This window comes from Nicotiana sylvestris, chromosome 2, assembly GCF_000393655.2.
Source record: "Nicotiana sylvestris chromosome 2, ASM39365v2, whole genome shotgun sequence".
In the NCBI taxonomy this organism is placed as follows: domain Eukaryota; kingdom Viridiplantae; phylum Streptophyta; class Magnoliopsida; order Solanales; family Solanaceae; genus Nicotiana; species Nicotiana sylvestris.
Window position 1 is genome coordinate 14312698 of NC_091058.1, and position 22727 is coordinate 14335424.

The following is a 22727-nucleotide window of genomic DNA, read 5'->3' on the forward strand; positions in this document are numbered from 1 at the left end:
ATAGGGAAAATGGGTAGTGAGTGGAGAAAGTGGAAAAAGTGGGGAGAGCGGAGAAAGTGGGAAAAATGGGGAGAATGGGGAAAGTGGGTAGTGAGTGGAGAAAGTGGGGAAAGTGGGTAGTGAGTGGAGAAAGTGGGAAAAGTGGGAAGAGTGAGGAACATGAGTGGGGAAAATGAAAAAAGTGAGTAGTGAGTGAATAAAGTGGGAAAAATAGATAGTGAATAGAGAAAAATATAAATAAATTCAAACATGGTAAAAAATAAGCTGCTCACAACTACATAAAAAAATACTTAATATTTATCTACTACATCAGTTAAATCAAAGAGGACAAAGTTACAAACTCAAATCTCTGAAGAGACACGGGACAGAAAGAACAAAAAAGGGGTAATGGAGTATATGTTCGAAGAAGAGAGGGTTAAAGTGTTTTGTAATTAAAACTTTAGGGGTACTTTTTGTATATTCACATTTTATTTCCATGTATGTGTGCCATGTCTTTAATCCTCCCGTCTCCAACGAGTCTCAAACTTCATACTTTCAGAGACCTCGCCGCGCCTTGGCGGCTATAAGAAATCGACGGTGATTCCTCTGTCCACTGCCTTGCCGCCTCTCTCCTATATTCTCGTTGAGTGGAGTGCTCAAGTTTTCTTCTACTTCTACAGTTCGGGTAAAGTTCTGATTAATACTGGTGCACAAGTTAATGCTGAACTTCTTTTTCTATAGCAAAGTTTCTGCCTTTTTTTACCTTTTAAGAATATTTTTCTTTATCTTGTGTTAATCATTAACAGACGTTTGGGAGGAAGATGGGAGCCAAGGACTTGCAGAAGAAGCTAAAGAAAAAGAAGAACAAAGATGCGGATTCCCCGACTATAAACTCTAACCTTGTTCAAAATGGTATTATTGCCTCAAAGTTTCTCTCTTTCTCCTTTTCCAACTAATAAACCCCAATTAGCAAAAAAAGCCACATTTTTAGTTTGAATCTCACTGCACTGCTATCCTATTGGGCAATTACCTATGTGTTATAAATAGAATAGGGAACAATTGAGACATATTCTACCTAATATGTGGGAAAAAAATGTTGCTTAAGTTTGTAGAGAAGTAGTATTACATTCACAGCTGTTTTTCTCAGGGTATCGAGTTGCCTCTGAATTTGTTTTACTACTGCTGCTTGGGTTCCTAAAGGGTTGAACAGTTTGGTCCTTAATTGATCGGCATCTTCTTGCTTATGTCCAAAGCATAATTTAATTGGTTTTGCTTTTTCATAGCAAACTCTATCAGCACACATGTCTTACATTTCAAATTGAGTAATAAACCCATTATCTCTAATAATCAGCAACTACCTCCTCAGGAACCTGCAAACTGTCAACTGCTGTAATTAGCTATATATTATCTGAGCTCGGAGTTGAGAGACTGAGTTTGGTAGACTTTCCTCGACAGCACTGTTGTGCCATAATTGGATTCTTGCTCTCCACTATTTGCATTGGCAAGCAGTCACTTGTGCTCGTTGCATACATCACTTCAAGTGATTAGATGGAAGAATCATCACAATATTGAATATACTCCACAAATTAGTAATCTCAATGAATTAGGAAAGGTTTTCCTTAACATTTCAAATTAGTTATGACTTATAAGCCTATCCACTTGCTCACACTCAGTTTCAGGATTAGTATTGAGCTTCCTCATGCTATTATAATTGAGCTGTGCAACATTTCTTTTCCTTCTAATTAGTGTAGTATTAGGTTCCACATGCAACAGCAAACTTGAAATCCTAATTCCCTGGAAATTTCCAGGAATTCTGATTATTAGACAGAAACAGACATATACATAGTCCATAACAAGACATTATTTCTTGTCATACTCTTGTTTGCAATATGATTGTATATTAGATATGCTATGGGAGTTGGCTGGTGCAGCGAGGCTTATCTTTCTCTAATAACCGAATAGTGGCTCACGGTTTTGATACTTGGTGGGTAATGGACCCTCCCTCTACCCTTTTCCACTTACATACTAGATTCTGTGGCAAGGCTCAAACTAGTGATATGCGCCTACATATCATTTTGCGCTCTTACCACTAGACTAAAGCCCCAGGGCATTTCTTTTCCATATTCTTATGGTCTTGTCTTATGATGAAACTTTGGGAGGTTCAGTTGCAATACGGCTCTATCTCCTCTAGAGGGTGGCTTCTCTTTTCTTCTTAGGAATATTGCAGGTGGATGAAAGTCCCAATATATTTTTTTTGGGCACACCACTTGTATATAAAGCAAATGTCTTCTATGCACTAGTATCAGCACTCTTCATCGATGCCCCAAAAAGGACAGTAAGTATAGATATAGGGTTCAACATTATCTATAATATCATCAGTCGATGATCCAATATGTTGTAGAGAACCCAAAGATTAGTTGAACTAGAAAGAAGGTTTATTCTTATAGGATCTTTTGGACTTCTTCACTCATTTCCTTGTTTAGTCATAATTATTTTCTATGTTTAGTATTTACTTGACAACAGTGCTGATTTATGGCCTTTTGTTGTAGAGGAAAATTTTGCTAAGGTATCAGAAGAAAAGAAAAGGAAGAAGAAGAAACTGGCACTGCAAAACAGAAGAAGCAAGGATGAAATAGGTGAATGCCATCTATCATATAATAAAGGTAGTGGTTTGGGAAATTTAATTAATAATTTATTTCGGAGCATAAATTGCAGGGATTGGCATGTATGATTATTGGTTGATTATTGAGGTTTTTAGAAGATGATTTAGATAATGCAGATGGGGAAAAGAAAAAGAGCAAATCATCAAAGCAGAAGAAGAGGAAAAATGACACACTTGCTGAAAGTGGTGTAGTTGATCAATATGATGACGTAGAGGATGGACTTGGTCAAGAAAATACCATATCAAGTGAACCTGGTAAGCCGGAGAAAAGAAAATTGAAGGGAAAGAAGAGAAAAAGCGAAAAGAAAGCTGGGAAAACTGAGGGTAATGATTTCTCAAAACGACAAAAAGGTATGGAGAAAATAGATGCTCGAGTTGCCATATTTTTGTTTCTTTATTTATCAATCATGTACTCAAATTTAAAACAACTGAGGAGCTAAACGATGTTGAGTAATTAGTGTAAGTCAATAAATTTTCTCTCAAGCAGGCAGTGTGTATCACTTCCTGGCAAGCCTTAGTGTCTAAATATGTTAGCATCTAAACAGTCGAAAAGTTTCATATGTTGAACATATTGGAGTGAAGTCCTTTACCTGATAAAAGAAAAAACAAAGAACGAAAGTGAAGTCTGATTGCTCTTCCAAAATACATTTTTTTCCACGAAACTATAATAGTTTTGTATTTTTCCTAGGAGTCTATTAAAATATTTAAAAGCTTATTTGAGTATTGCATTACAAACACTCAGCACATTTAAATCATATAGTTTGATGGAGAGAGCACTCCAAATGTTGGAAGATAGTGGAATATAACTTTTATCAATTGAAATGAATTACATTTGCTTCAGTTATATGCAACCTACTTATTGTACAAGTATGTGAGGTTCTAAATTCATAAGTATACCCAACAGCCATCACACACTTTATTTTATTGGCAATCTTTTGATGTTATTTGTCAAACAAAAATTGTGAAGTTGACGATTTATAACTTCTGCAATACTGTCTATCCCCTCTAGGCAAGTCAAAAGAGACCCACAGAATTGTAGAGAAGGATCGTCCATCTTCAATAGCTGAGGATGATTTGCCAGGGAAGACAGAACAATCTGAAGATGAAGAGATTTATGAGCTATCTTCAGGGGATGAGGATTACTCTAAAGGAATGAGAAGTATGATTTTCTCTTTATATCATATAAAAGTAATTCCTGTTGCTTCTGTTATGTTTTTTGTGATTTGACATGAGATTTGCCTCATCAAATATGTTGTGTAGAAACTCATTCAAATCTTTCATGGCAAATTAAAAGTTCTTGCTGTTGTATATTTCTTTTTCTTTATTGAAAAATTATTGACACATGCCTTATCAGGAGTTATTTTTCTCGGCATCTTGTTAAGATGAAAGAATGATTCTTTTGAGATGAACTGCAGCTAGAAATGACATTATATTAGAAAAAAGTATAAATTAGATTGATTGCCTTATAAAGAGTCAATTTCCTTTTTCTGGGTGCAGAGTGGGTTACAGATTATTATCAGAGTAGGCCAGGGATAAAGGTGTTGCAAGAAAGGATTGATGAGTTTATAACTGATCATGAGGCGAAAAAAGAACAGGTACTCTATATTTCCAGATTATCATGTCATTTATTGCTGTTAATGATTTTTTCGAAGTATAGGGAGAATGCTCGTTTTCTCAGAGCTGTCGTACCCATAGTGGAAAAAGTTTTTATGGTATTTACAGCTTTATTCATGTAAAAGAAAATGCTGGACTTAGTCTTTAGAGAGTTTTGCACTTATCTTTTGGCCCTTTCTTGCATCAGCCTGTACTTGATGAATTTGTTTCTTGTGACCACCTCATATGGCTTATCGTAGAAGTTTCTTCATGTGCCCACAACTATTAATGTTCTTATATTCTAGTGATTGTATATGCTGATTTGCCCAAGACTAGTTATGTTCTTGTTCCCATTGTGATATTTTTTATTCTGATACATACAGGAAAGGAAAGAAAAAGAAGCCCGTGCTGCTGAAGGTGGATGGACCGTTGTTGTACACCACAAAGGCAGGAAGAAGACAACGGATTCTGAAACTGGAATTGCAGTTGGTTCTGTTTCTCAGACTGCTGTTATGGATAATATGGCCAAAAAGAAAAAGAATGATGTGGGATTAGATTTCTACCGGTTTCAGAAGAGAGAAGCAAAAAGAAATGGTATGTTTTCTGCATCTTTGCTTTTGTCAACACCTTCTTGCTCCATATTGTTCAAAATCGACTTTGTTTTCCTCGATTATTCTATAGAAAAATATTTTATAAAAGGTAAAAGTTTAAATCAAAAATTTTGATTTTATCCAAACAATCACATTTAAGTTTGAGGTGAAAAAGTACTTACATTTTCTGATGAAAAGGTTATGGTTTCTAAGCTTGAATTGAAGATGCATATTGCTGGGGCTCTACTGCCTGTCCATTGCTTCATTACATTCTCAAAAGAAAAGAAAAAACTATTAGGATGATTGAAAAGCAGCATTGTTTTGATAAATTGATGCAGAATTGGTTTCTAGCAGTTTCTGTCTTTCGTGACAGATGGTGGAAGAGCCTGAAATAATCCACAGCATTGAATTTTACCTCTTGAAATTTTCATCTCAAAACCCACCTCAAATAGTATCACAATTTTGCTTGTTCAAGATTTAAACCCTCTTTATCATGGAACTACTAGTTGTTTTCCCTTTATCATGGAATTATGGATCATCTTTCATTCACATAAAAATTGGACTGGTTAAGTTGCCTATGTTTTCTGGTCTCACTGCCTATCGATTCTTTCTGTTGGTCTATTTGCAGTTTGTCATTTTTTCCGTCAAGGGCTCTGTAGGGATTCCCTGTTCAACTTTGATTATATATCGAACCCAAAGTCATAAAAAATAAATCTGATCTGATACATCATCCTAGTAATAATGATTGTTTCTTGGTCCATCCATTCATCTAAAGGACCTGCTATAATTTGAAACTTGCTATGTTACTCTAATGTGCTTCTCATTTGTTTAGTTGCCAATTTCCCCTGGTGCAAGAGATTAAAATCTCAATATGATCCTTTTCTGTTTCTTTTGTTTGTGACTTATCATTATTCGCATTTGTATTATGCACAGAGATCATGGTGCTGCAGAGCAAATTTGAGCAGGATAAGAAGCGGATACAGCAGTTGAGGGCTGCAAGAAAATTTCGACCTTACTGAACAAAGAGAAAATCTCCAGAACAGCATTGTTATAAGCTAATGCAAAATACTTATGGAGAATGGGTTTCAAAATTGTTCAGTTCATTCTGTTTCTTTAGAGAGAACAAGCTTAACTAAAAGCACAAGATAGTTGATAAAGTTTTGTGACATGAGTATGGATGAGCTATTGTTCTTGTATGTAATTTCCAGTTTTGGTTGTAGTTGGTAGATGCGCAACTGTTTTTGCTGAAGCACTTCATGTTTCTAGTGGTAGGCATTTCACTAAAAGCTCAGCCTAGAGTTGATCAACTGATTTTCTTTTAATATATTCCTAAGATTGGAGAAATAGAAAACAATTGTAACTTTTCTACCATAGCATTCTCTCTTTTATATATTTTTATTATTACAGACTTCCTATTGAGCCCGTGACTTTTGCTAAGTTTTGTCAACAACTAGGAGGTTATAGCTGCCAACAATTTGGTGGCAGAAGATTTCTTTACCATTAAAATTTTTCTAAGTTGGCCATCTCACTTTCCTTTTTCAGGCATTTCTCTGTTTAAACTTGGAAAATTCGTTATATGGACTGGCTTTCGACAGGGAAAATTTGAATACTGGTGTGAAAATTAATCCTTCTTTTCCTTTGGACCTTATGTATTTGAAATTTTCTATTTTGGAAAAGTGAAATTCTTTTGATGAATTAAAAAGAGAAGGTGGACGTTCAAGAATCATTATAGGCGTGGCAAACTAATGCTTACATACAATGGGAAACCTAATAATGCTAAATAGTGCAGCTATGTTTAAAGATTAGAAAAAAGTTATATTATAGAAGATATGTACAATTATAGAGTAGTCTGATGTGCAATTAATTTTGAATAAGATTATTCAATGAGCCTTCAAATGCTATTACTCACACTCTGCTCATAGAGAAGCAACTATATATTGAGAAAGGCTTAGCCAGTATCACTCTCTAAATGATTCACCAAAGCTAATAAATGCCAAAAACAAAAACCTAATTTAGATTCACTGGTACTATAAGATTATTGTAGAGATTTTATGGTGCAGGATAACTCTGAGGGAGATCGAGATATAGTTTTGCTGATAGCTTTTGAGCCCCGATTGAGAATGCAGTCCGTTTGGAAATAAGTGTCTCATAGCAAGAACAACATCTTTCACTCGTAGAGATTTGTTGCAAAAAGCATTATTAACGGAAAGTTCAGTGTAAATTTCTGCTTGAAGAGGTGAGCAGTGTAAATTAGAAAGTGCTTCGAAAAATTCAAGTGTATCAAACACTTATAAATAGGTGCTTTAGATAAAAATAAAAAAAAATAATTATAAAAAACGGAGAGATCCGATTTTAGTTGATGAGCAAGACTTTTAGTAGGACATAGAACACCACTATTTCCACATAAAAAGGGACATAATACAAACATATCCACAATGACAACACTATGTTATTAGAGTCTCAGACGGAGTTTTATTACACAACAGAACACTGAATATTGATACCAAACGTCATAAAGCTGGCGATCTGCATAGACTCAACGCAGACTGTTTATTTGATACCCAGACATACTATATTACTGAATATAAACAACAAAACCTTATAATACTACTAGACTCATAAACCAATAAGAAAAGCATGGCTGGATCTATACCAGCTATAGTATTGCATACTAAAACGGAGAATAAACAAATTTCTCATTAATATATCTTCTCCATTTCCTCATCCTCGCTCTCGCTCCAACTGCAATGGAAGATTGACCTAGGGGATCCACAGCTACCATTGCTACTGAATGTGAGGTACGTAAGTGATCCTCCCTCACCAAGCACTTCAGTAGTCTTTTCTCCAGAGGCGTATCCGATAATGTCCAGGCCGGACTCAGTATAAAGTTCCTTCCCAGGAGTGTCACAGTGTAGTGATACAGAAAACTCAGCAGGTCCGAAGCAGGACAACACCCTCTCGATCATGGCAGTCAAGTTTACGTCTTTGAAATCATAACCCACTGCTTCAAAACTTGCATAGCTGAATCCATCCTCAGGTGTGACATGAATTGTAGAGATTGCTGGCCCCTCGATAGCATTCATTGAGTAACCGCAGGGATCAAAGTCAAAGTCGCATATGTTTGATTCTGGAAGGATTTTCCGAATGCCTGAAACTTCAGTCATCTCAGCAGCAGTGCTTGAGTGAGTCTTGAAAAATACGGATGCCTTCTTCTTGTCCAGATTAGTCATGCACATCTCCAGTGTATAAACTGGATTCGGGTTATTGGCATTGGCAGATTCAGCTGAAGCAGAATAGACATGCCAGCTCTGTTGTTTATCAGCATTACCCATCACATATGCACTGCTGCCTGCACCAAGCTTACCGAAATAGCTGTCAAGCACGGCTACTTCTTCAGAGAAGTGACGATGTGGATATGGCTGAGCCCCAGGGAAGATGAAACTACCACGAGTGTACCTCACTGACTTCACTTTCAGGTTAAGTGCATCAGCTAACTTAAGAATGGGTGGGATTGACAGCAGCAGTTTTGTAGTGCCACAAGTTTTGATGATGATCTTGTATGAGTAGACAAAGAGGCTAGACTCCGAAAGGACATAAGAGTCGACTTCATCATTTGCCAATGAAGACACTATGGTGCATGCAGCCGGTGTCAGAATTTCATCCAATTGGTCTTTGGAGAGAGACCGTAGGCCACATCCCGGGCCATCAGACATTCCTAACTCAAAAAAGGTAATCTCAAGTCGCTTTTCGTATCCTTCAAATCCGATGGCAGAAACTGGCACGGCCATCTTGCTTGAAAGAGAGTGCTTGGGAAGGAGAACTTTTTGGAAGAGATTATCACGAGGATGAGGTATGAAGAAAAAGAGTTGAGAAGAACAGAATTCTAAAATTAAACTACTATCTACTTGAACCACCTTTGGTGGTTTATTCTAGATCACGGGTAATCTCAGGATGGCTTGCGAGTGCACTGCATACAAAAAAGACAGAGATAAGCAAACAGTTAGCATGTATACACAAAGATATAAACAACTTAGATACATAAGGAGAAGGCTAAGTTGACTCACGTTGGAGTAAGCAGCGGATCTGAATTTCTTGATTCCTCCGTTTGGTCGAACGTCTTCAATAGTGTAACCAAGGGGAGCTTCGTAACATAAGGAACTACTACTAGACTTCTTCTTCCCACCTTTAGAGTCCATTAGTTCATCGATTCCTACCTGCTCACAGCATTGAAAAGAAATAAGATGGTCAGGGAAAAATAAAAGAATTTGGCCTTGATAATTTTATGGAAAACTATGCGCAATTAGCAAATACATCAGCAACTATGAATGAAAAAAATAAGAAATTTGGCTTTGATAATTGTAAACGGTATGTCCTTTTATAACCTTTGGTTCAAACCAGAAAATGGTTGTTACTGTATACTAGTAGTTCATCTATTCATCGAGTTGCAAGTCTTTTAAAATTAGTTAATTTGTTCATATGATTGTAATCGGTTCCATAACTAATTACTTATTTTTCATATATATCTTTTATCTATGCTTAGCCAATTATTTCCTTCAGAAAAACAGAAGTTCAAAAACACAAATAAAAAGACAGATAACTGCAGGCAATTGTAAGACATATAATTCAAGAAGAAAACAAATCATGATAGTCTAACTTTACTTTATGTTTAATTAAAATATTCGAAATATTCTCCAAACAACAATTCCACTTTGTCATTAAACATCGAAATACACTAAATTACCACCCTTACATAGAATAAATCCATAACTAACAAAAAAAGTTTTTATTTATCCAAAAAAAAAAAAAAAAAATTAAATAGGTTTAACCAGCACCTAAAGGTATAACCGGTTTTATTCTGTCAATTTCTTCCATGCAATTTCACTAATAAGAAATTAAAGTCTAACAATGTTTAAGAGCTTTGATATCTTTTCTTCAAAAGACAACCAAACACTAATTTTTCAAAGAAAAACCTAAACAGTAATAAAAGGGCTATCCTAACATCAAAAGAAAAACCAAACTGTTAAAGGGCCCTCTGATGTGGTCGAACAGCCCATAGAAAAATTATAAAAATTGTACAAACAAGGTGCTATTCGCCGCAAAATAAGGGGGAAAAATTAAAACTTTAATCACAACAACGCCAAGCATTATCAAAATCAAGAGCGACAAAGAGCAAAATCATTAAGGAAAACAGATAGATATAAAGTAACGGAAATTAAACTTACAAAAATTGGTGAAATAAGCAGATGTAGAATCGCAGTGCGACCTCCTTCACTGTTCTTTAACAGAAGAAAAGATTGTTGGAAAAAAAATTTTGAATTTGTGAATTAAAGAATATTAAGGAGCAAAATAAGGGATGGGAAGAGAGAATTGGGTTTGTTTTGTTGAGACTCGGCGAAGCACATAATATTATGGAGACGTGAGTACCCTATTTATATACGCAGTTGAGGACTTGGGCTAAGGAACCGCGTTTAATGAGAAATTGACACGTGGATTTTGTGAAATTCGTGACCTCTCATTTTTGCCCCGAAAATAGTGTGACCAAGGGATATTTCGTGTGGTCATAAGCGTCGCGACAACGCATCTCTCGTACAAAAAACAGCTGTAGTTTCCTTGTCTCGTTCAAACTCTACCACTCCCTTCCAAATACTTTGATTTATATTTCTTTTTTTTTCTCATTCTTTTGGAATGTTGTGGGTTGTTGTGGAAGGGGAAAGTAAACCTATTAATTCACGTGAAACTATATTGAAAAAAAAAATTGCGCTTTTCCAGTCCCTGAATTTATGATTTTTGGAATATATGATTGAACACAATTAATTTTTAACTACTTTTGATTTTTTTTTCTAATGAAGGTTTATAATTTAAAAAATTATTAATTGTTACCAGTTGATTACACATTGGCATGTTAAATTTGTTTTGTTATTCATATTTGATAATAACATAGTTCTAAACATGATCAAACTAAAGCATCTTTTTATTTAGAGGGATTAAAACCGTACAATCTAATTAAATTCAAAATTAAATATGCTACGAAAATAACAGGAAGCAACATTAGTATTTGCTAATGACTGAAGGATCAAAAGTAAACTTAACCAAAAGAATAGGAATAGGAAAATAATAATTGGGGGGTAAAATGGTAAAAATATGAATATAAGTAGTTTGGTCAAACTCGACTTCCAAGTGTATTAGGTTTATACTCTTTTCAACTGAGCGTATTTGGACCTTTTGAAAATTCTGTAAGGGCTTCTCCTAAATGACCATTGTTTGCCAGAATGTTCTGTTTGAGCTTAATCAGTCTAATAATAATCGTTATTCTATTTCGAGTTACTTTTTACCTACGTGTAGGTTTAAGGTTCGTCATAAGCACAGACTCAGCAAATAATGGGAGTTTAAAGAGATTATTCTATCAGAGTCCTTAATTTTACAAGAGAATGAAAAAGTGATCCAAAGCCTAGTGAATAGTGATTTTTAGTTGAGACTTGACAGAGGAATATATCGCGAAGAAGCTGACGAAGAAATAAAATTGAAAACAAGATAATAACGAATCTAGCGATGTGTATATATATTTGGGTTGGTTCGAATTTTTCAGTTACCAAACCAAATTAATAGTATCGGATTTTTAAATCTAGAAACCAAACCAACAAAGTCGGGTTTTTCAATCTCATTTTTTCTCGGATTTTTTCGGGTTATTCCCCCGTAAAGTTAATGGTAAACAATTTTTATAGCCCATAAATGTAGTAACTCAAACAAAGTTCCCATTAATATTGTTACACGACGCCTTCCTGAGATTCCTTGGAAGGGCGACGTAAGGCTAAGAAACTGATGTCAGTGCAGTTACTATCCGCCAATTGAGGTCCCCTCCGTACACTAGACGAGATTGTCAGTGCCGTACGGGAAAACCAATGTCAAGAGCAATTGAGAGAACATAAATGAGAATTGAGAATGAAAAAAGCTTGATTGCATTAATAAAAGCTATTACAAAAAAGCAACATGGTGTCGAGGGAGAGAGATACTAGTATAGAGAATTGTTTGCTTGCTAGAAAGTTTGATTGCTTGATCCCCTAATAGTGCTTAAAAAATGAACCAAAGTTACAAGACTAGACCTAACTAAGCTAGAGAAACAAAATGGAAGTACATGAAATAAAACTACTATATATTTACAATGAAAAAGACTTAGTTTTTTACAAGGTAGAAACAGGTCCGTTGTCAGCAACCTTGTCTTTGGCATCAAGGTCTGCGCATGCGGCGTTGTCTGCGCGCGTGGCACTGTTTGCATCTGCTTGCGACTGGGTATTGGCGAAGGAATTCGGTGGGGCGACAGAGGCACATGCGTGTTTGTCACTTGGCGCAGCCAAGACCACGAGGCTGTTTGTGGCGCTAAGCATTGGGAGGCTTGCTAGGACACCACGGGGCGCATTCAAGGGGTCATGGGACATAGCTAGAAAGCCGCCCATGACATTCTTCCCAACCAGAGTTTGCGACGTCCTCGGCGCCTTACTTACAAGATAATCATCAATTAGGCTCTTGTAGGCTTTGAGGTTTGTTCCCCTCTCCCAAGTATTCTCCTCTGCATCACAGCCTGCCATTTTACTAAGAACTCTTAGTGATCTTTCCTTGATGTATGAATCACTCGATCATCAAGAATAGCTTTAGCATGCCTTTTTCCCGTTGAATTGGGGCCTCGAATACTTGGTATTGTGAGTTGGCTCCGTGAAGGATCCTCCATGTATTCCCGGAAATGTTTCAAAAGACTGACATGAAAGGTGGGATAGATTTTCCACCAAACTGGGGTATCCACACGGTATGCAACTTTCCTAATGCGCCTTCCAATGGACAAAAGTCCAATGTATTTTCGTAATAGGCGAGGGTCATGGACCCTTGCAAACAAGTATCGCTTTGGAATTTTGACCATCACTTTATCTCCTACTTAGTATTCAACAAGGCGACGATTTTGATTAGCATGCCTCTTCATTCGCTTTTGGGCTTTGACAAGATAGCTACGCACTATTTCCAAATTTTGCTTCCATTTTTTAAGAAGCTAGCAGCTCGAGGAGATTTTGACATATTTGGTGCATTCACGATGTGTGGGAGTAGCGGTTGTTGTCCGGTAACAATTTCAAAAGCGTTTTTGTTTGTACTAGAGCTTGTTTGTGAATTGAAACATAGTTGAGCAGTATCCAGAAGCTTCACCCAGTTCTTCTACGATCCGATTACAAATGGCGGACCCAATGCGCCTTTCAATGGACAAAGGTCCAATGTATTTTTGTAATAGGCGAGGGTCATGGACCCCTGTAAACAAGTATCGCTTTGGAATTTTGACCATCACTTTGTCTCCTACTTGGTATTCAACAAAGCGACGATTTTGATCAACATGCCTCTTCATCCGCTTTTAGGATTTGACAAGATAGCTCTGCACTATCTCCAAATTTTGCTTCCATTCTTTTGAGAAGTTAGCAACATGAGGAGATTTTGACATATTTGGTGCATTCACGGTGTGTGGGAGTAGCTGTTGTTGTCCGGTAACAATTTCAGAAATGCTTTTGTTTGTACTAGAGCTCTTTTGTGAATTGAAACACAGTTGAGCAACATCCATAAGCTTCACCCAGTTCTTCTGCGATCCGATTACAAAGTGGCAGATATATTCCTCCAGCATGCCATTGAACCACTCCGTATGGCTATCAAATTGCGGATAAAAACTTGAGCTGTGACTCAGTTTTGACCCAAGACACTTAAAGAGTTGGGTCCAAAAGTTGCTAGTGAAGCGTGAGTCGCGATCACTAACAATGTCTTTAGGAAGGCCCCAATATTTGATGACATGAGAGAAGAAGAGCCGAGTTGTATCCTCTGCTGAGATGTATTGTGGAGCTGCTATAAAGGTAGCATACTTGGACAACGATCCACCACAACCAAGATAATTGTGAGATCTCCGACCTTGGGCAGTTCAGTGATGAAATCTAGGGAAACACTTTCCCTAGGTCTCTTTGAGACAGCTAGTGGTTCCAAGAGTCCCTCTTGTGTCAAGCGGTCCGACTTGTCCTTCTGGCATACTAGACAAGTCTTCACATACTGAGTGACGTCATCGACCATTTGAGGCCAATAATATGCACGGCGAAGTAATGCCATGGTGCAGGTCTTCACCGGTATGGCCGACCCACAAAGTATCATGACATTCCTCTAGAAGAGTCTTTCGCATATCTCCTCCTTTAGGAACATAAAGTCGGTTCCCTTTAACTTTCAGGAAACCACCTTCCATGTAGAACTGGCAAAACTTGCCCTTCCTACAAAATCAACAAAATACTGTGTAGCAGGATCTTTGATGAGTAGATCCTGTATCTGGTCTTTGATGGTGGTGGCTACTACGCCCCTCCTTAGGGTGGCGAGTAGGCACACCGATGCTAGATCATCTCTCCGACTGAGCGCATCAACAACATGATTGGTCTTCCTACTTTGGTATTCCAGGTTGAAGTGGAATTCCTCTAGGAGTTCCTGCCACCTGGCCTGTCGACCATTCAGCTTCGACTAGGTCATGAAATAGCTAACAACTGTGTTGCCTGTCTTGACCACGAACTGGGTTCCCAGCAGATAGTGCCTTCAAAGGCGTAAGCAATGGACGACAGCCAATAATTCTTTCTCGTGGGCAGCATAGCGCCGTTCTTCATCCTTCAGCTTCTGGATCTCGTATGATACATGATGTCCCTCTTATAGCAAGACTCTGCCAAGGGCATAGTCGGAGGTATCTGTTTGTACCTCGAATGGCTTGGCCAAATCAGGGAGGGCCAAGACGGGGCAACTAGACATAGCCACTTTCAATGCATTAAAGGCCTCCGCTTGCCTGGGTCCCCAATTATAAGGCATGACCTTCTTGAGGAGTTCTGTCAATGGTACTTCGATGAGGGAGTAATTTTTCACAAATCGCCTATAGAAGTTGCATAGGCCAAGGAACGCTCTCAAGGTGTGGATATCCTTAGGCGGCGGCCAATTTGTGATAGCCTGAATCTTTTGTTGGTCCATCTTGATCCGCCTGTCCTCAATGACATGTCCGAGGAAGTCAATCTATTTTTGAGCAAAGGAGCACTTGGACAGCTTCACATATAGTTCGTGCTCCTGTAATCGGGCCAGGACCTTCTGCAAGTGCTCCAGGTGTTCTTCAAGTGTTTTGCTATATACCACAATGTCATCCAAGTAGACCACCATGAATTTATCAATGTAATCTCGGAAGACTTCGTTCATCGGGGTGAAAAATGTGGTTGGAGCATTAGTTAAGCCGAACAACATAACTAGGAAGTCATACGACGCACATCTTGTCACACAGGTCGTCTTGTGCTCATCAACCTCTGCAATCCGAACTTGCTAATAACATGTCTTCAGGTCTATCTTGGTGAACACCGTTGCACCATCCAGTTTATCGAACAAGTCTGCCATCAGCGGAATAAGGTACTTGTTCTTCACGGTTATTTTGTTTAGAGTCCGATAATCCACACAGAGTCGCAGGCTGCCATCATATTTCTTTTGGAATAGCACAGGGGACCCATATGAGGACTTAAAGGGCACGATGATCCCTGTGTCTAGCATTTCTGTCAACTGTCTCCGAAGCTTGGTAAGTTTGAGTTGTGATATTCTGTAAGGCGCACGGGCGGGTGGCTTCACGCCCGACACCAACTCAATCTCATGGTCCACAGTGTGCCTGGGTGGGAGTCGCTTTGGCATGTCCTGTGGCATGACATCTTCAAACTCCAGTAGCAACTCCTTCACGGGTGCAGGAATGGGACCCAGGGAGCATTTTGTATCTTCAATGCAGAGGGTTGCCAGGAATGCAGGTTCATGTCTTTTTACCCCCTTCTTCAATTGCAAGGCCGAGATGTTCTCAGCGGTCATCTTCATGGGCATGCATGGGATAATACAGGGCTTGGCCCCATTTGTTCCTATCATCAGTAGCATGTCTGCATATAGTACGGGCATGGTGTTGGTTTGCCTTAGGAATTCTAACCCAGCTATCAACTCGAAGTCATCTATGATCACTACTCGCAGGTTGAATTTTCCTTCGTAAGGGCCAAACTTCACTAGTACCCTTTTGGCTATTCCACCCACTAGCTGAGGAGGTGAGCTGATAGCTTTGACACGACCTCTACCCTTTCCTACAACTAGACCAAGGCGCTCCACTTGAGTTGAGGCTAAGTAGTTGTGGGTAGAACCCGTGTCTATCATCGCACGAATGGGCTTACCATTTACCTTCATCTCGACGAACATTAAGGTCCTCTCTTGTTTAAGATGAGTCCTCTCATCCGCCTTCTTTTTCCCTTTCTTGGTGATTGGACAGAGGTCCTTCTTCTTACGGATACTAGCACTGGTTTCTGCTAAGGCCTCAGAAATAGAGCCAACAATTGCATTGAATGCACATATTGGTTTGGTCTGGTCTGTACCATTTGTGTCGTCATCGGTCTCATCATCAAATGCTTGATGGGCGTTTACCTGTGCATATGGGCATTCATTATTCCAATGTGGTTCACTACAATGACGGCATCCTGAAGGAGACTTTCTCTCCCGATCATTTTTGTTTAGCGCAACACTATTGCTGCCTGAGGAGGGAGCCTTAGAGTTGGTTGCACTCCGATCTCCTCCACTTCTGCTAGGGCCACCATTGCTAGGCTGGCCCCCTTTGTATCCCGCTCGGGCAGGCGGTTGAGGCCTATCCTTTCGAGCTTCCACTTGATAGTCCCCAAGGCAGTCAGCTGCTTGGATCGCCTTGGGTAGGGTATCTACCCTTTGTCTTTGCAGCTCCATACGGGCATAGGGTTTCAACCCTTCCAAGAAGGTGAGGAATTTTTCTTTGTCCCCTATGTCACGTATGTTCAGCATGAGTGTGGAGGATTCCCACACGTAATCCCGCACTGATTTCGTTTGGCGGAGCTCCCGTAGCTTTCTCCTTGCATTGTATTCAACATTTTCGGGGAAGAACTATAGGCGTGTGGCTGCCATCAGTACTACCCATGTCTCAAGAGCATTTTCACCGGCCCTAATGGCTTCGTACTTTACCCGCCACTAGAGTTTAGCATCACCCTGAAGATACATGGAAGTAGTTGCTACCTTCTTAGCTTCTTTTAGGCCTCTCACGGTATCAAAATACTGTTCGATGTAAAAGATGAAGTTTCCCACTTTTTTGGCATTCCGAGCTCCACTGTATGGCTTTGGCTAAGGAATTTTCAATTTTTGTGTCGCGGGGCGAGGTTCACAACACCCCGAATTTGGCTTCCGCTTCCTCGAAGCAGACCATGTAAAGAAGCATTGGCAATATTGAGCTGGCCTGTCAAGTTGTCTATAGTTTGTTGCATGCGAGTCACCATATCTGCGTGACTGATGTTTTCTATGTCAACTTCGACCTAGAGCATTATGCGGTCCAGGTCATCCAACCTTTGAACTAGGCTAGTTCTTAGTTCAGGCACCGTATCCATGATGTGCCGTAATACGTCAATCGTCTCTTCAAGGGCCGCAATGCGGTCCCCATGATTTACCATGGTCAGAAATGATGGTAATGACAATAGGTTCCCTCGTCCGATGTCGAGCCTAGGCTCTGATACCAACTGTTACGCGGCGCCTTCCTGAGATTCTTTGGAAAGGCGACATAAGGCTAAGCAACTTATGTTAGTGCAGTTACTATCCGCCAACTGAGGTCCCCTCCGTATGCTAGACAAAATTGTCAGTGTCGTATGAGAAAACCAATGTCAAGGGCAATTTAGAGAATAGAAATGATAATAGAGAATGAAAGAAAGCTTGCTTGCATTAATAAAAGCTATTAAAGAAAAGCAATACAATATCGAGGAGGAGAGACACCACTACAGAAAATTGTTTGCTTGCTAGAAAATTTGATTGCCTAATCCCCCCTAATAGTGCTTAAAAAAAAATAAACCAAAGTTATAAGACTAGACCTAACTAAGCTAGAGAAATAAAATGGAAGTACATGAAATAAAACTACTCTATATTTATAATGAAAAGGACTTAGTTTTCTACAAGGTAGAAACAAGTCCATTGTCAACAACCTTGTCTAGCATCACGGTTTGTGCACACAGCGTTGTCTGCTCGCGTGGCACTGTTGACATCTACCTACGGCTAGGTGCTGGCGAGGGATATCGGTGGGGCGACAGAGACACACACGCGCTTGTCACTTGGCGCAGCCAAGATCACGGGGTTGTCCGTGGCGCTAAGCAATGGGAGGCTTGCTAGGATGCCACTAGGTGCGTCCAATGGGTCATGGAGCATGACGGGAAAGCCGCCCATGACAATACTAATGCTAAACAAAAAAAATTCAATTCAACACTAAGAGTGACGATAGTATTGGATAACTATTTTTTAGTTTTACATTGGTTTATAATGAAAATGCATAACTTAGTTTATCTTTTTTCTTTAGTACTTAACTATGTGATTAATAGTACTTATTAGCTATACTTATTTTAGCATGACCTATATATAGTATTTTTAGATTATGTCAATATTTATTATGGCTTATTAATTAACAATATTTGATTTATGCAATTTTATTATTTTTGTTATTGAATATATTAGTATAATGCTATGACTTATCCCATATTATTGTGTTTTTCTTAGAAAATACATTATATAATTGTTTCTTGCTAGGACTAAAGGAATATTTGGAGCAGAAAGTTCAAACTTGAAATAATGCATTAAAAGATAAAACTGTGAAAAAGTTTAAGAAATATTTATGAATTATATTACAATAAATATTTATATGTATAAAGTTTTTTAGAAATTGTTTAAGTGTACTATCGGTTTGGTTTGGTTTCGATTTGACTTTTTTTAGTTAAAACCATACCAAATCAATTATCATCGAGTTTTTTTCAACACCAAACCAAATTACAATCGATTTTTTTTTTCCGATTTAACTCGGATCATCGATTTGATGCGATTTATCGATTCTCTTTGTACCCCCTACAACGAGGTATAGACTACTCTAGCAGCCATTGGTTTAGAGAAAGGTTAATGCTTATTCTATGATGCTTTAATAATGGTCACTTTTTCTAAAATAGGATTCGCTATCTTTGCCCGCAATTTGGGAGTCTACAGTACCACCAAAGGTCAAACTTACTTTTCCTTGTCAATCAAGCAGCTATTCCTTGCTTGCTCTTCAAGAAAAACAGTTAATTGGGCCTTCTATATTTTCTTGTTATTCGGAGCCACTTACTTAATTGTAATATTAAACAAGTTGTCCTCTAAATTAAGACTAGCTTAGTTAGCCATACTATTCCAACCTTCTTAAGGCACTTTCGAAACCTATATTTAAATGCCATTTGGATGATTTGATTTTCTAACCCTCATATTTTTCAAGACATCATTAGTTCAAGGAGTATAGCTAAGGTTTCTGCTGAAAAAGATAGTAACATTACTAAAGACAGGGGATTGTTTGAGCTTGGGCCGATCGACTGCTACAGTTGTAGGAGAAATGCAGCAATAGCCACTTTTAAGTCCGCTCTTTAAAATATATTCATAATTTATAATGTATTTAAATATTAGTCAATTCATCCAAACTTCAGGACTAAGTATCCTGAATTTGGAAATTCAGGACATAGTGTCCTGAATTTTTGAGATGCTAATTTGAAATTCAGGAATAAGTGTCCTAAATTTCTGAACTACCAATTTAAAATTCAGGACATAAGATTCGAACTTTTGGACACAATTTTCGAACTTTAGGATATGATGTCCTGAAGTTTGAACTTTGAGGTTTAAACTTTGGGACGCCGTATCCTGAAGTTTGAGCAAATTGGTCAATCTTTAAATATATTATAAATTGTAGATATATTTTAAGTAACATGCTTAAAAGTGGTTACCTTCTGTCATTTCCACTTGTTCCAAATTATTCCAATTTCGTTTGGGCTGGTCATAATGCTGATATGCATTTGTGTCTGGTATTCTAGTGTAGAAATTGCACGAGGCATCCTATTTGGTCGCTTCCATTTAACCTATACTTTTTTTTTTAATTTTTTAACTTGTACCCACTTTTTAGACAATTTCAGCTCATTTTTCCTCCTCCTTCGTTTTCTTCTTGTTCTTCTATTAACAACTGAAAATTAAGACTTGGTCAAGCTTTTTTATAAATATAAATGGCAATCTCAAGAAAGGAAGTTTCTTTTACTTGTCTGTTGCTTATGGTATTTTGTTCACGGCTTCTCACTAAGGAAAAGACAATCTTCAACTGCCAAATGATTCATTGCTTTAGATCAAGCAAGCCTTTAATAAAAAACAATTTCTACTTAAAAACTTAGCATTTGCAGTTTTGGACTCAACTGGTTGGTGATATTCCCTAAGTAAATTTTCTTTTCTGTTTTGTTTTATAGCTAATCTTAGAAGGAAACACAGATTCCCATTGTAAGCGTGAGCAATGGTTTTATATATTCTTCCTTTTATGTTTTGGTTAGAGTCGCAAAAGTGAAAGAAACAAATACCTATAAACAAGGGGAGGATTACACTCATGGTGTAAATAGGCTAAAACTTCAGCTTTAGAGCTGAGGTTCGCTAGTTACAAACAAAAACTTCAGCTCTAGAGCTAAACTTCAGGTCCGGCTACTAGAATGCTGAAGTTTTGCATGATTGCCTTTGATAATTCAGCCCCGTATGCTGAAGTTATGCAAAAAAACGGGTACGCTTGCAATTTTTTTTGCAAAGTGGGCACAAAATAATTCTAGTCGAGGAGCAAATACGTACTAATCCACTTAGGCCCAGCAGCTGATTTGCCCAAGTGCCCAATAGCTCAAGTCTTGAAAATACTAAAATATCCCGGCCCATTCTAAAGAATTTTGATTCACTTCACCACCTTTTCTCATCCTTAGGGATCACGTTGGGAAAATGTTACTGTGGAAAACTTACCCTTAGATTCCCTATCAAGCTTGTTGTAGTCACCTGTATAGAGCTACACTCTACTTTTTCAACATTAAAGATGATACTTAAGAAACAGCAATATATCTCCACTTTGTCACAGCTTCTGGGTTGCATATCTAAAGAGTAAATTCATGTGCTTTAATTTCTAAGTTCATGGAAGATCTCTTATACACAGCCGGGTTCAACTGAACCCGCTGTATCAAAAAATAATATTGTGTATATGTATAAATTATGATTAAAGCTGCGTAAATTTTGTATAAATATTTTATTTGAACCCATTTGACAATTACTATTTTACGACTAAAGTTATATACTTCTAAGATTTAACTCGCTTGCACAAAATCCTGGATCCGTCATGGCTAGTACATATCATAAAAAAAGCAGCTTACTGTTTTGCACTGCTAAAAAATGACCTATTATTGGTAGCTCAAAAGAAATGGAATAAATGTTTGAAAGTTTTAATCGTTGACATTCAAAAATTGGCCTCCAATTAACTTTGTCTAAACTATGTGCATGATCACTTTTTCGTGTGATATGTATTGTGGAGATATTGTGATTTGCTAAAAAAAATAATTAATGTCCCCAACAACCTTCAGCTATGAAAAACTTGCATTTATCAGTCTGCATCTTCAATATAAGAAAATAGATGAGTCATCCACTGCCAGCTTTTTCCTACTGGCCGTGTACGAGTTTTGTTGGTAATATTTGATGATCTATTTTATGTCATATCTTAATTTGAGGATATTGATCTACTCATGAATGAGTCATGACTGACTCATCTGCATGTCTCTTCTAACAAAGATGTTTCTGGATGCATAAGTTGCAACAACCTGTCTTATTTGCATGTCCCGCAGCCCGAAATTCTTTTCTTTTTTGTTCACGCTAAAATACAAACAATAAAATATGAACTTTTGCATAATTAGTAGTGTCTCAGTTATAATTCTTCTAGCTCTACTTTAAGTTTTTGCAAATGAAGTTCCTATATGAATTCTGAATTCCTACCGAATGACTCATTTAATTTCTTGCTCAGTAACCAAAAATAAAATAATTGAAGTTCTCATGAAAACTTGCATAGATTCTCCATCATTTGCCATCACTTGCACCACAAATCCCTCCCTGTAGAGCAGGAGTATTTTTGTCTCTTTTGCAGAGCCAAGCATTATTTAACCTTAAATTTTGATTTGTATAGTTTTCCACTTAATAAAAATATGTGTGCATGAACTACTTTGTAGGCTTCTGTCTCTGCACCTGTAAAAGATTCTGCTACTTTTACTTCTATGAAATTGTTGAGCGTGAGTACTTTATCTGTATCTACGTACCCAACAGTGATAAAATGTGTTTTTTGTGCTCATTTTAACTGGAATTCATGGCTGAAGCATCTAACAATGTTAGTAGTTCTCTTATTGGGGCTGTTTGTGTGTCAAGAGAAGACAGTGGAATCTATAGAATGAGCAAAGTTTGTGATCTATATTATAACTTACAAGCAAGGAACTATATAAATTATTGTTTCCTTGGGTACCTTCTCTAACGAGGAAAAATTATACAGGACAGCCATTGGCTAGTGGCGGATATAGCATAGTATCAAAGGGTTCAACTGAATCCATAACTTTTGACGCGGAGTAAATTTTTATATGTTAAAATTACAAAAATAGTATATATAAACCCATAACTTTAAAAATATAATAGGTTCAATGCTAAAACTTTAAAAGTTGAACTCATAGAATTTAAATCCCGGATCCGCTTATGCCCTTGGCTCTGTTGTTCCAACAAGGACTACATAAAATTTTGGAGTGCATACTTGTAACAAATTGTTTGGCAGGTGTTAATAGAGATTTCAGACTTGTTTGGACACGATTTTCTGATTCTTGTTTTCTTTTTCAACTTTCTATCTTCACACAGAGAGGAGTGTGTTAGGTGAAGGGTGGGTGTTGGGACATGGCCAATTAATGAGCTGGAGCTACTGTAACGTTGTTCTAACTTGGAATTCAACTAGCTGCAGAGTTATTTAATTTTTGGATGTC

General features: G+C 37.8%; 2 protein-coding genes across 5 annotated transcripts; one reads left to right on the top strand and one right to left on the bottom strand.

The window, feature by feature from the left end:
* The first annotated feature begins 503 nt into the window (after positions 1-503).
* Positions 504-6237, top strand: LOC104216441 (uncharacterized). Of its 4 annotated transcripts, none has more exons than XM_009766474.2 (8): positions 504-664; positions 786-891; positions 2529-2642; positions 2738-2992; positions 3651-3800; positions 4139-4236; positions 4618-4828; positions 5758-6237. In XM_009766474.2, the coding sequence occupies exons 2-8, from the start codon at positions 801-803 to the stop codon at positions 5841-5843; spliced, it is 1005 nt and encodes a 334-aa protein (XP_009764776.1). In that variant the 5' UTR covers positions 504-664; positions 786-800; the 3' UTR covers positions 5844-6237. The 4 variants fall into 4 exon arrangements, with proteins under 4 accessions (XP_009764776.1, XP_009764777.1, XP_009764778.1 ...); XM_009766475.2 differs by having other exon boundaries at positions 2741-2992; XM_009766476.2 differs by having other exon boundaries at positions 2750-2992.
* A 1016-nt stretch (positions 6238-7253) lies between these two features.
* On the bottom strand, positions 7254-10226 carry LOC104216442 (S-adenosylmethionine decarboxylase proenzyme-like). Its single transcript, XM_009766478.2, has 3 exons — positions 10047-10226; positions 8889-9038; positions 7254-8791 (listed from the first exon to the last, which is right to left on the bottom strand). Exon 3 carries the CDS (start codon positions 8610-8612, stop codon positions 7524-7526), a length of 1089 nt encoding a protein of 362 aa, XP_009764780.2. The 5' UTR covers positions 8613-8791; positions 8889-9038; positions 10047-10226; the 3' UTR covers positions 7254-7523.
* Positions 10227-22727: the final 12501 nt, after the last annotated feature.

Bases quoted from the DNA above. Each gene is read 5' to 3' on its own strand.
- LOC104216441 (XM_009766474.2), top strand. From the start codon at position 801: ATGGGAGCCAAGGACTTGCAGAAGAAGCTAAAGAAAAAGAAGAACAAA. The intron at 2,643-2,737 runs GTAGTGGTTTGG...TGAGGTTTTTAG, and splicing joins CCATCTATCATATAATAAAG to AAGATGATTTAGATAATGCA. The intron at 3,801-4,138 runs GTATGATTTTCT...TTCTGGGTGCAG, and splicing joins TTACTCTAAAGGAATGAGAA to AGTGGGTTACAGATTATTAT.
- LOC104216442 (XM_009766478.2), bottom strand. From the start codon at position 8,612: ATGGCCGTGCCAGTTTCTGCCATCGGATTTGAAGGATACGAAAAGCGA.